Source organism: Sturnus vulgaris, chromosome 3 (genome assembly GCF_052056855.1).
Source record: "Sturnus vulgaris isolate bStuVul1 chromosome 3, bStuVul1.hap1, whole genome shotgun sequence".
NCBI lineage: Eukaryota > Metazoa > Chordata > Aves > Passeriformes > Sturnidae > Sturnus > Sturnus vulgaris.
Window position 1 is genome coordinate 55,099,665 of NC_142245.1, and position 14,297 is coordinate 55,113,961.

At 40.0% G+C, this 14,297-nt stretch overlaps 1 protein-coding gene across 5 annotated transcripts in view; it reads right to left on the reverse strand.

The window, feature by feature from the left end:
• ARID1B (AT-rich interaction domain 1B) overlaps positions 1 to 14,297 on the reverse strand; it is a 324,234-nt gene that overhangs the window by 39,635 nt on the left and 270,302 nt on the right. For 3 of the 5 annotated variants that reach the window (XM_088161694.1, XM_088161696.1, XM_088161692.1), the window contains one exon: positions 2,180 to 2,331. In XM_088161694.1, coding sequence (XP_088017820.1) covers positions 2,180 to 2,331 — 152 coding nt within the window. The remainder of the gene's footprint in view (positions 1 to 2,179; positions 2,332 to 14,297) is intronic. The other 2 variants (XM_088161695.1, XM_088161693.1) reach the window with 1 other exon arrangement.

Consider the following 14,297-nt stretch of genomic DNA (forward strand, 5'->3'; position numbering starts at 1 on the left):
AGCAGAAGGATGAGTCCAGATAGGAGGAAATTAAGCACTCCCACAGCATTTGCACTCAGCAATGTATTCACACCTAACTTTCTCTTTCTGGTGTTGTGCGTGTCCATCTCCTCCCCAACAGTGTCTCCTGGAGGCCTGTAAAGCAATTCTGGATGCGTGTCTGCTCCCACACAGACTGAAAAAAGGTGCACTGAACTCCACTAGTTCATCTCATACTTACTTTCCATTGGGTAATCTCTGAATTAATAAAACTGGAACAAAAGAAAACCTCACAAATGCACTGGCAGAAGAAACCCTGATAAATGTTTAAATTATTAAAAATCCAATATTTCAGAATGCATAACACAATAAAAAGAGTATGACTACCCCATACAAAAGACTGCTAGGATAAATGGTCTTGCATTGAACAGATTTCCACTGTATGAAATAACGAATGGCTGAATTATCTGAACAAAAAACCCTCTGTGAATCTTCCTTTAAACTGGTTATTCCTTAGGAATACATAAATCTTCTTAGGCAGGGCATTCTGCCATCTGTTTGCTGTTGGTTATTTTTGCAGCTCTGGGGGCCAACAGAAAAGGGTGGAAAAATTACTTCTGCTAATAGCAAAACAGAATTTATAGCACAGTTTCAATGCTCAGAAGTAATTTTATTTCAGCAAGCCAGACAAAACACATAACTACACAAACAAAACATAATATTACCTGGGACAGCTCTGGTGGGGAAAAAGCAAGCTATTATCTAATGCTATTTTCAATAGCTTGTCCCTCTTCATCCAGATGGTGCAGTGTGCATGTCTGGGCTAGCCAACAGCTTCCAGGCCAGCACTGGAAAAAGCCTTCTTTTATTATTTTTTTTTTTTTTTGGTTAATTTCTCTCTCTCTCTCTCTCTTTTAATCTTACTGATTAGGCTAACCAAAATGGTAACATAATGTTCTTGAAATATAAGATACTGTTCAGTGTCTCAGCAGCTCCTATGCAGAGGAAAAGAAACTCTCTGGACATACTAGACAGTAACATCTCACTGTGGTCATTTTCTTCCAAAGAAGCCGGAACATAGAATTGACAGGGAGAAAAGACAAGGAAAGGTGCAAAGGATAAAATAATTATACAGGCTAAGAGGGAGAGAAAAAAGATGTGAAAAACCTGGCTCTGGGTAAGACGCAATTTAGGTAGTAAGGCATTTCTTAAGAAGTAAACAAAAGTAGAAACAAAAACAACTAAGAAACAACATCATTTTACCTTAGCACAACCTATTCAGCTTTCAGAAAAAACTTTAAACCTCCCAACATTTCTAAAAGGGATAATGTAATCAGTAAAGCATGCACAGAAACTCCATGACTGGAATAAGTACTTGGATGGATCCGCGTCAGAGTCATTGAAACTCCATCTAAACACAGCACAATCAAAGAATTGATCTTTGCTGAAGTATTATCTTGAAGAAGGATAATTGTTAGGAATTCAAGCTGAATATGGACCATGAAGCACATTTGTGCAGAACTGTATTCACCTGTCTTCAGAGTCACACAAAAAGCTACAAGCAATTTTGAACTCATAAGTCATGATATGAAGGATGAATCCAGGAGTTACATTGAATATGCTTTTTTTTCCAAAAGGAAGTTACGACAGAATTTTGTATACTGATGCTTAAGTAAGTAAATGAGGAAACCCTGTATAAATTTTGGAAACAGTAAATATGGCCTATGTTTTCCAAACAGAATGATTAAGTTAAGTGCTCAACTTACAGCATCTTCAAGTCAGAGCAAGTGCACATACCTTTTTTAAATGACTACCACGTTAAATATCTGAAAACGCAACCTTAGCAAGTAAGATGCTGAAAAACAAATGCAACCTCTTAAAACAAGAAGCTATTCTCCTTCCCTTTCTTGCATACACATACACACAAATATACATACACTTCTAGTCAACACCTATGCCAAGCTGAGTCCGAGTGATGAGTCCAACACTCTACTCAACAACATGCCGTGCAGAAGGATTTAATGAAAAACGTATCAGTTACTGTACCAAAAAAAGGTGAGTACCTTGGCCAAATTTCAAATCACTCCAAGCTACCCAATGGGGTGAATGAAATGAAGAAGGATGCTCCTCAGCCACCAGCCCAGGGCTGATGGCGTGAAGCAGGTTTATGGAGGAAGGTCACTGCTGGAAGGTCACTCACCGTTACCTGTCGAGCTGTTCACCATGTTGGGTGCCATGCTGTAAGGAGGAGCCTGTGGGTTCATCAGGCCAGAGCTGTTGTTCATCGGCTGAGTGTAGGGGGAGCTGGATCCCATAATGCCGCTCTGATTCATGGCAGGAAAATTGCCTTGCCTAGCAGAGGAAAGCACATGTACAATATCTCATTACAGACCTCATTGCTGAAGATGCTGTGGTTTGTCACAGAGCCTATCACCTGTTGCTTGTAAGGAGAAAGCAGGCAATTAGTTCATTTTACCTATGTGAGTTAGTCTTGAGCTACTTATCATATATGTGAAATAGAATTGGACTGAAGACTAATTTCAAGAAAGGCATACAGAGTCTTTCCATGTCACTATCAATCAGAAGAAAAATACAGGTCACATTATATACCCTATGAGTAGACAGCAATGTGATCAGGATTCAAAATTAGAACCTAGTACTGGCATAAAAGGAAATCCAGCACATTCTTACCATTTTGACCATGTAATAGCAATCTTCACCTGCCAGAGCTTAATAAACAGCGAAACGACCAAAAGAAAAATAGGTACCATAGACTCAGTTTCTGATCTCTGCATCTGTTACTGTTTGAACAGTGTTCATCTGTATGTCATCTATGTCCAATCTTTCAAAAAACTCCATGCATATTCCACTTCGTTGAAACAAGAAACCTCAGCAGAACTATTTTGCTTTTTAAAATGAATCCCGTATTTGTATAACGCTTTTATAACTGAAACCTAAATTTGTCTCAAAACCTGCCCTAAATGAAGCCCTTGCATAATTCTCCACATGTTCAGACCAAGTATTTTGAAAGCCTACTACTTTAAAGTTCTAAGAAGTATCTAAGTATGCTTGGTACCTGATTTGTCAAACTCTATAGACAAACGGATGTACAAAAAAGAAAATAATCCAATTCAAGTAAGCACGATAACCCAATATAACGCATGATTCAACTTCAAAAATAACCTTTTATCCTTCTAATGCATAAAACAATTACCTACCTTTTCTCAGTGTAGTTGAAGACCGCATGTATTATTGCATGTATATGAGTAACACTTCTACATATAAAATCATACATATGAATAAAACCACACAGAAAAATACTTATTTATATATTCATAAGAAAATACAAAATTCAGACCTCTTTCTTCAGTATCCCCCCTGTTTATTTCTGCTGCTTTTCCAAATAAAAGAAACAAGAAAGCAACAACCCTTTTACACAGCTTTAGTACCTGTCAACTTTTATTTCCTAACAAAAAACGAAGCACTTAATTTCATCCTGCAGGAAGGGAAGGCTGAATGTCCAGGTAGCAAGATGAGAGTTTTGGTAGAAATTCTACTTTTAATTATTATACAGTGCTCAAATCAAAAAAAGACAACTCCTAAATCAAGAACCCTGAGTAACTTCAATGGCTTCTTGTCTTCTCCAAACTCATGGCAGATTCTTAACACAAGTGGTAGAAGCAGATTTCCTTTTTAGGAGGTACAGGAGGGAAGACCATTAAAGAACTATTTGGCCTAATTTTTCTTGACACATTGTGAATTTCTTCAAAGGAAAAGAGAACGTGTTATCTAAATAAAGCATCTTTTTCCAAGTCAGTTTTGTCCTTTGCTCTCTGAAGACAAACTTTTCTTCACTCTTGCAAAGAGGCAAAGGCTTTCTTTTGATATGAAGGAGATAACTGCCATACAATGTCATTTCCCAGATGAAACTTGCAACGAGAAGTGGAGGGAAAAGATTTAAAATGCACAGTGGTGCAATGCTCCAAGGGAAAATTACAAAGGGAAAAGAGAAGAGCAGAACCATTTGGCAACAACTTTAAATTATTTCAGTCACACAATCAAGCTTTTCTTATGTAAATACTGTATCTTAAACGTCCCTACCCCCTCTCCTTTTTAGCTGAAAATTGCTATATTTCAGCAAATGCAGTTAACTGAAAAGTGCTTTCTATGTGGATAAGCTAGATCCTTTCTGCTACTGGGTAAAGTTACTAGTGAAGATGAAAAAAATGTGCAATGGTATTTTCATACTCTAAAAAAGAAGTAATGGATTTCAAGAGGTGCTTTTATAGATTAAGGCTAGGATTCTGGAAAAGGCAAGTCTCTACAGGTATCTATCTCTTTCATGTCCTTCTTTTACTTAAAAATATACAGGAGACACACACCTTGCAGGTAAGCTGAAATTGGTCCTTATCTACTAATATTTCAACAGTATTACTTCCTGTAGCATGTGTATCTTCTAAGCTGTGGGGCTGTTCATTGTCTCAAATTGTGGTACAACCTATTTCATGTTACCCACTATGGACATCAATCTCAATTGCAGCTCATGCAAGCACACTGCTGTACAACAGCTTTAAATCAAAAAGTAGGAAACTATTTCCAGTTTAGATGGAGAGTGGAAATTAAATAAAAAGAATATACTGGCTTTGGCCAAGACAGCAAGAAAACAACTGAAGTCTAAAAAAATTGCTTCTGCACCCAGAAGAACCTGAATGGCAGAACCTAATTCTGAAATTTCATCTGGCAAGGCAATACCTTTCCCTTTCATTCTCCTATGTAATGTTGCACTTGGAACGGACACAGCTCTCCATCTCTGGAAAGAGCCCAGCAAGTGGAAAGACTCAGCACCATCCCTGGCAGGACTTTGTCCTTCCCCAGCCCCCTATCAAAGCCCTGACCGCAGCACACATGAGCTAATTCAGTAACACTGAAAGGACATCCTGGCAGAGTAAATGCTGCTTTATTCTGAGACTGGGTGCAGTGAGCAGTACAGAGCTCCTCCACGTATTATTTTGCTCTATGATGGCTTGGAATGGAAAGTTTCTTTAGGGAGAAATAATCAGGTATTACTTCAGCCTTTAATTCTCACTCCACAGTAGGCCTCCTTTGAGTAAAGACTGCCGACTGTGACAAATTGTGCTGCATCAGTGCTATAATATGAAGTGGAGTCCATTAAGAACTGAGCTGAGATCACCAAACTCATTTTGATTAACCTCCAGGTCACTAAACACTTATAAATATGTTACACAGCAGCTGCTAAACATATTTATATATGCTTAAGGTCACAGCATCATCTGTTGGTTGTTGGAGTTAAGTCAAAAATCTTATGTTTCCTTCTGTGCTGCTTTTAGTTAAGGCATATCCAACATACTACAGAACTAGACTCTCCTACATTTCCCAATTCCCTCCTCCATTTTTCTGGGATGCTAAATAAAAATCAAACCTTTAAAAACAGTCTGCTATACACGTAGTGACATCTAATGGCAAAAATTCAACTGGCCGGCTATGAATTTTATAGCAGTACAAACCCAGCTAAGTATACAGTTTTACAGTATTTGCCACATAAACACCAAGGGCTGGGCTGCTTAGGGATGATGCAATTAGAATAATAGGAAGAAATAAAGAAAAGATACACTTAAGTTTAGTATAATGAAAAGATATCTTCATGGTGAGATACAGTTACCCTTCAAGGGAATGCAGGAAACCTCAGCACCTGACACTTCTGCATGCAGGCAACATGTTAGAAAATGTATTGGTCAGAGAAACCCTGCATTGTGTACGAACTAGAGTATCTGCTCTTGCAATACCTTGATCCCACATAATGTATTTTTCCCCATTTAGAAGAAAAAGCAGCCAGGCCAATACAAATTCGGGATTATGCTATCAATTTAAACAGAACATCTAAGGCTACATGTTTTTTCTGCTCTACTGCTACAAGTAGATCTTCAAGGGTTCTGTAATTTTAAGAGATTTAAAGTGGAAGAGAGGAATCTACTTGCTTTCTATAGTTTATTTACTCTGTTGACAATTTAGCAATGCATAATGCCAGAACCAGTTATCATACTTGAGAAAAGGGGATGCCACCTCAGGCCCCCTGGACAAGCTGGAGGAATGTGCTGACAGGAACTTTATAAAAGTCAACAGGGACAAGTGCGAGGTCCTGCAGCTGGGAAGGATGATTCCCCGCAGTGGTGCCAGCTGGGACTTGACTAGAGGGAGCAGCTTTGCTGAGAAGTCCCTGGGCATCTTGGCAGACAGAGCTGAGCATAAGCCAGAGTCTGCCCTGGCAGCAGAGAGGGCCAACAACATCCTGGGCTGTGTGATGGGGTGCAGAGTTGGGAGATGGAAGAAATTGATCATCCCCTCCTTCCTCAGTACTCACTGGACTCCACCTAGATTATGATGTTCAGTTTTGGATCCCCAGAAAAGAAAAGATGATGATAAACTAGAGCGAGCAGAGAACCCCTTACACGGCCAAGGCTTGAGCACTCACCCTGGAAGGGCTGAAGGATGAGGCCTCATTCAGCCTGGGGCAGAGGCAGCTTTTGAGAGGAACCTACAGAAGCCCACAGCGCCTAAAAGGAGGTCAGCAAGAAGATAAAACTGGCCTTTTCAACTGTGGGCATGGTGGGGGGACAAGGCACACTGGGAAGAGTGAAAACACATTAAATTCAGACTGAATGCAAGGAAACTATTTCCCCAGTGAAAATAGTGAGAGACTAGATTTGGTGGCCCAAAGGGAGTGAGCAATCTCTGCATTTGGAGATTTTGAAGACTCAACAGGCTAACACCCTGAGCTCTAAGATGAGCCTGATGAGGAGAAGGTTGGACTAAACATTCCTCCTGAGGCTCCTTTCCAGCTTGAATGAAGCTTGTCAGCTTCACCGTGCTGTTGACAGCCTGGTGTACTACTGGGTCCAAAACACAACTGCTCAAATTCAAACCATTCCCTTTTAAGTTCTTCTTCTAATCTTTTGTTTTCCTTCATTTGCAATCTACCCAAAGCTTAATCTGCACTTAATCTCTTTTCTCTGCAAAACAAGTAGCATCGGATCTAATTGTGTCTTCTGAGCTAATGCAGAAGTTAGTGTATTTAAAAAGAGGAGTTGATATGCAAGATCTGGTCATCGTTAAAGAGCACAACAAAGAAATTGTTAGAAAGAACAGCACTGACAATACACAGGAGCACATGAGTGATCACAGCTGCTGAGCAGTCTCTTATACTGAAATGCCTTCCTTTAATTGCACCTGAAATCCTAAGTAAGTTTATGTGTTGTCTCCAACACAGAAGTCACTCTACTTGTCCTTGCACTTCATACTTCTTGATATGTGATTTAGTACCTCCTCAGTTTTGTCACCTGATGCAAGACTTATACTGTCATCTTCCTTTTTTCTTCTTATTGAAAAAATATGAATTCACTATGAAGGTGAGTTCAGATGTGTATGTGGTTTAGCTATGGACAATGATAGAAGCAGATTATGCTTCTCAACAAGACAAGAAATGAAGACAAAACTTTTCATATGGAAACATTTCAAAGCTCAGGCTGTTCTGTGTACAGAGAGATCAATTTTTAAAACTTTCTGTGGTTTTCCTAAGAGGTATCTGATGCATTGTACTCTTCTCTCAATCGACAGCACTGGAGCAAAGCCCTTCATACAGTCAGAAAAAATGTGCAGCTTCTTTAATGAGCCCTGTGGCAGCCTGAGCACAGGAGGCAAGTCCAAAGTGGAAATGTACTGGGAACAGAAGAAAGCTTCAGAGGTGGAGAGTCTAGAAGTGATGCAGGTGAGGAAATTTTGGGGCATAGAAAATGAAAATGAAGGAGACTGTAGAAGAAAATTAAGAATGAAAAAGGACTCACTAGGTGCCAAAGGTTTTTAGGGCAAGGAGGATGATAGGTGCACAGAAGGCAGATGAAACAGAGATGCAGGAGAAGGAGCAGGGATAAACACACAGAATGCTGCTGCTCTCAGAGTAAACACAGGTTATGGTCCCTCTAGCACAAGTGGAGCTTCTTAGCCAGACATGCCTGAAAGAAGGAAGGGATTCACAGGGAAGCTTCCAAAGCAGGGTGCTATCAGACATGTGCCTTCCCTCAGCTCCTCAGCCAGTGCAGCCTGCCCTGAGGTAGGGCCAGGCTCTGAGGTGGCCATGTTGGCCAAAGGCAGGGGGAGCCCCAGTCCAAATGTGGCACAACGGAGCGATGCTGAAGGAGCAGTGCTACAGGGACAAGAGCAGAGATGGGACACACAGCCCAGGCGGGGAAGAGATGGCATTGAGTCACATTGCACAGATCCTGGTGGTCACAAACTCGTATCAATTGTTAGTCTGGCACTGGGCTTCCTGACACTTGACACAGTGTGCACCTAATGTAGGGATTTCTCCCAGTTATGCTGCCCTAGGTGCTGGACCTGAAAAATTATCCTGTTACTGTGACCTGGTCACCTGAGCAATTGGCTGCTGAAAAAAAAATGGCCCACAAGTTTGCCATTTCTGCTCCAGATCTTTAACCTACATCAGTTTTGCAGTGAATGCACTGCAGCACCTCAGGGGAGTAATTTGTGTAAACATTTTAAAAGGAACATTTTTTCTTTTAATGCTGACACACTGCTAAGGTGGCTACTTGATTACAAACTGTGAAAATGACTGCGTTAGGCTGCACTCACAAATCACAGTGTACTGACCAAATTGCCCTGTGCTTATCTGTGCCAGGTCTGCAGCATGACAATATTTCCTCTCTCTTTTAAATGTCAAAGTATGATTTGGGGGGTTGTTATTTAAACACACTGACCTGCACAATAACCAGAAGTACTTTATTTAAATCTGTCTTGAGCTGGGACTAGCCTTAAGCACTTATAATCTGTCACACTTTGACACCAAATGGGTTATTATAATGAGAGTAATTCAGGAGTGAGACCTGTGAATGCTTTCTCCCTGGAGAATTTACACATAAACATGTGCAAGCAGATACATATGCTCTTTTGTTATGGATTTTCCTTCCTGCTACATTATGGGCTTCCTTGGAGAAGTGAAACCATTTCTATTGTCAGCGGATATGGGAGAACTGAAGGAGGGAGAAGAGAGCAAGGGAAAATAAACCCCAACATTGCTTACTTTGTTCTGCCTGGAGGTTCATAGCACTCTTAGCAAAGGCCAAGACAAACAAAGCCTGAATATTGGCTTGAGCAGCTATAAAATGGCATTGAAAGCAGTTCCCACGTGAATACAACAAACAAATTTAACATCACTATATGTGAAAGCCAAGTATCATCTTCTTGTCAGCTGCTACTGTAAGGATGCTACCCTGGACTTACATGTCCTCCTCTGTTCAGTGGGGAAGTTCACCAATGGTAATAACAAAGTTTCAGAAAAACAACCACAAAAGCTGCTGATGTGACAGGTATTAGGTCTGCCAGAGACTTTTTGGCATTTTTCAGGTTAGAAAGAAAGAGAAAATTTTGCACTTGTTCACGTCTACTTGTGTGAAAATGGGAAGTCAAAGTTCTGAAATACACTGACACTGACAAACCACTGGGAAACATAAATGAAAAAGCATCCAGATTTTTACTGAGGGGGTGTGTGTGTGTGTGTGTGTGTGTACATGTCTGCTGACAGGAGGTACACAGAACTAACACAAAACCATTCCTCACAACAACCAGGCCTAAATAGCAATGATAAAATGGGGAAATATTTTTAACACTGCAGTTATGTGATAGTGCAAATCGCCTTGTAATCCACTGCAGTCGGACCGAGTACACTGCCTGACTTATTGTCTGGTTGATCCAAATATTATTGTGCAAGATACTTTAAAAAAGAGTAACAGAACTAGCCTTTCGAAATATATTATTTTCCTTCTGATTTACACAAATACTTGTGCCTTTAGCATCATCTCCATTAGTTGGATTTTACTAAAAACCAGTCAAGGAGGGGGAAGAAGCTTAAAAATTAGTTCTTCCTATCACACTGATTCAATGCTGAGCCACTCAGAAAAACAGTGACAAAAACCTATTGTTTGTTTACAAACTGTTGTCATCCCATTAACTGCTTTTCTAGTGAAAATATCTGCCGGATGGGCTACCTACTTGGTAGTCCTCTAAAGCCCAACAAAACAGGAGTGTCACACCACATCGAACTCTGGAAGAGCAACATAAGAGGCACGTGTAATTCACGGGAAACAATGCTAATAACAACACAACTACCCAACATTTGCACAGCTGAATGCATGCTGGGATCAGAATATCTCTCTCTACCCCATTTTACGGAGAATAAAAACTGAGGAAGAGATCCAAAATTAATAATGGTCTAAAATATGTCCAGAAGAATAAGAAAATAGTTGAACACAGTGAGGAAAGCACAGCACAAGTCTGTTAAAAAAGAATCCTAAACTTCATTTGATCCTAATGACAGAAGGGTGTGTAACTGAAAAGCATTTAGTGATAGTGAAAGTGAAATACTGTAGGGGTTTGTTTGTTTGTTTGTTTGTAAGTTGCAGCCATTTGATTTTCTTTCTATAAAGTTCCCTTTGTGTTAATTAAAGTAGTTTTGGTCTGAATTTCATGGTGATCACAGCATTTGATCACCAGTCTTCAAACCCGCAGGGAACCCCTGAAATGCCTTTATTGCACAGCATTCTTACAAGTGCAGCAACACCTCCATATCTGAATTTATTTGTGTAAGAACAAACGAAGCTCTTGTTACTCCATGAAACCTGTACTGGATAAATAAAATTATAATGCTGTGTGACAAAAAACACAGAACAACTGAAAAGTGGGGCAAGTCAAATGGCTTGGAAACCCATCAGAGCTCTGCTCTTGGTGACCTCTGTCTACCTTCCCCACACAGGGATTTGTACAGCAGCTCTAACAGCAACTGCTTTCACAACTGTCCCTCTCACACATGATATCCGAGCACTGAGGAGATACATATCTTAGCCCAAGTGGAGTGTGTGATGCACAAAAGAGGGCTGCTTTAATCTGTCCAGCAAGGAGGAGCATGCATGAAGTGGGTTTATAGGGAAAAAAGAAATTTGCCCTCTATGGCATGATGCTGTCAATCTGAACCAGAATGTCAAGAAGGGTGATTTAAGCCCGGTATGACTTGGTATCAAAATGGGAATGACTCATATGACTCTCACTATGCACCTTCTATTTTTGTGCATGTTTATAAATAGCTGTATTAAAAAGATGGAAGGCCCTATGAACTCTCTCCCACAAAGATTACTTGAAAGTGTAAGAGTCTGTTCCCAGCACACGAACAGCCAGAAGGTCACCAAAGCATGGTGCTAAAAAGCTACAGGAAACTAAGGACACACTTTGTGTTTCACTAACTCACTTTCCTCTGGTGGGACACTGTCTTGGGAGAGGTTTGACCCTTGAGCTCCCTTGTCTTCTACCTGGGGATGCAGTCTCCCACCACCTTCTTACCATGTTCAATCACATCCTCATGCTGCTTTCTGAGCACCTTGGAATGCACTGTACTAGCAACCAACCGAAAATCTAATAAAAACCTGATCATTTCATGCCAGCTCTTCAATGTATTTTTTCATAGTAAAATGTCATCTAGTTGACAGCAGCATGCTGAATGCAACTGTGGACGTGCATCAGCATGGTGAGGAAGTTCTCCAGAGGGATTTTCCAGAAGACACGTTTTCACTCACCTATCTTTGCCCAATACCTTGGAGCAGTTATATGTTTATTGATGTTATTACCAGCACTGTTACCATTAGTCTCAGTTCTTTGGCACACTGGACAGTTTTAGAAGAGCCATGTAGTGCACATGTCAGCATGATTTCAGCTGCCTCTTTTCTTCATCTTTGTTTCAGATGCCTGAAACCTACTGTGGCCACTGCAACAGGTATTTAACATGTTAGTAAGATTGCCAGCCATCATTAACAAAATCTCATGCTGTTGGGTTATTATTTAATATGATTCTTACTAGCCTACTTTATATATCCAGCTAGAATTGGTGCTCCCATCTGAACTCATCAACAAACTGAAGGGCTCTTCCCACTTGTATTTCCCCAAGCAGCATTGCTAAAAAAAAAAAAATAGTTTACTTTTCTCTCAAATACCACCCTTGTAAAAGAACCTAAAACCTTAAACCCCCTTTAAAACCTGAAACCCTCCTATCATTTTTTATATCTCTCCCTTTCTGTCACAAAAATCTTGGGCTGTTCAATCACAGTCCTGTACTTGCACAGTGTTATGTGCCAAAGCACATAGCACAGTCACAGAATTAGCTTTCTTCATGAGTCCCATTAAACAGATGGCTATTCTCCTATTTTGTTTTGGCTTTTTTTTTCCCAACCACTTCTGTGATTTAAGCTAGTACATCTTCTGACAGACTGTGAAAACTGTTTCCTCATCTGAGATAGTTCTTGTCACCCAAGAACGAGTACTCAATCTAAGGTCCTTCCTTATTCTTTAACTTCATACAATATCAATTAATGAAGTATTGTATTCTTAATGTCCTAAAGATCAAATTTTAAGGTACAGAATTTCTGTGTAACATCCAACCCCGAGGCAGAATGTTAATAAGCTACACAAAGTCCTACATTGCAATTTTGTTTCAAAATAATTAGTCTTTCTACAGAGTGCAATGAATTTCCTAAACAACCAAATCAAGCCAAAAATAATCTTGACACAATAATAATCGAATTAGAAGTGTCTCTGAGGTAAGTGAAAATTCTCATTCATGACTAAAAATCATGCTTCCTTCCCAACACGCTCCTGCTTTCACAATTTAAGAATGGTTACTCTCTGAAGGAGGAAAAGAGTAGGACTCTTGAGGTCTGTGGTTAATCTCTAATGGCATGAACAGCATACAGCAGTTGACTTGATTGATGAGTCTAAAGAAGAAAAAAATGCCTCCTCAAATCACTGGTTGCCTGCAAGAGCTCTGCAGCATGGTGACAACAGGGCTCCAAAATGATGGATTTACCTTTTAGTAAAACAAAATTCCAGATAAAAATGTATTTCTCTTAGTCTCCCACAAGAAATGGCTTTGGTTAGCTCAGCATGTAAAGTTTCTTCTAATCCTTACATGATTTTATCAGCAATTTTGAGCTGATCCATAAAATGCATCTCCATTTAAATAAAATAATCACAGAACATTTCTAGCTTTCCCCTTACAATAATAAATACATATAAGCTGAGCTGAACTTCCTCCCTCCTAATACATTATAGAGGAAAACTCATACATGATTCTGCTTTGAAAAGCAAAACATGAAGAAAAGAAAAAAAAATACTCAGCTTGATAAAAATTACTATTTCTCACGAAGAGGGAAGAAGCACGGGTCCTTTAGAAGAGAAATATGTCAATACTGGTTAATAGCTTCCTTAGAAATTAGTTACAATAAGCATTAGTATTTGGACTTTTAACCCCTCAAATCACACAGAAGCTTAGCATGGGGAGAAGATATTCCAGCTATTACTGAACCTCCTCCAGCCCCAGGTGGAGTATTTGGGGTTCACAGAGACAATACAGCCATTTAGGCCAAGAAGCAAAACCACTTCACCCCACTGAAACTACACACAGGCTTTGTTTTGGAAGCCAAATTTAGTTTCATGGACTGAAAGTACCAGGAGGATATTAGAACAGCACCAGTCGAAAGCAAAGTGCGGCTCATTTCAGGGTGACCCATCAAGATCCCTAAAGGAAATCTGTGATTGTTTGGAGGAGCAGAGCAGAGGGGAAATGACCAGGCTGCTTGAGCCTGGAGAATTGTGAATGGCCTGAATTTGAACAGGAGCATCTCCTTCCGTGTGACTGAATGTTAAATAAAAGACCCGGCAGAAAGAGCCTTTCTTGCCAGGGGCTTATTTCAAAGGCAACAGATAACGCGGGCACTGGCTCCAATTATGGCTACCAGTCCTATCTTAGCCTAGTTTACTTTGGGGATTTCACAGCTGGCAGCCTTTCATCCAGAAGTAGCCTGGTTTGAATAAGCAAAGAAACTTGAATGAGTACTTAACCTTCCTGCACTCCACCGAACTTCCCAGCAGAGAAGAACAGCACCTCCAAGCTTAAGGGGAAAAGGGAAAACAATGGAAAATATAGACTCTCTCCAGGGATTAAAGATGGTAAGTTTTACTGGAGCGCTTCAAGACTTCCTGCTACAAAACTGCAGCTTTCAAAATCACAATTAGAATTTTAAATCCAAGTTTCAAGATCAAAAGGGCCAGACTGGAAAATACTGCACAAAATTGACAGGCACTAGGATGTAAAACACCTAAAACAGTTCTGGGTTTTATTTATATTATTATTCTTTTTAAAACATTTATTCCCCGTTTCCGCCTCCTTCTTTTTCCTTTTGACATTT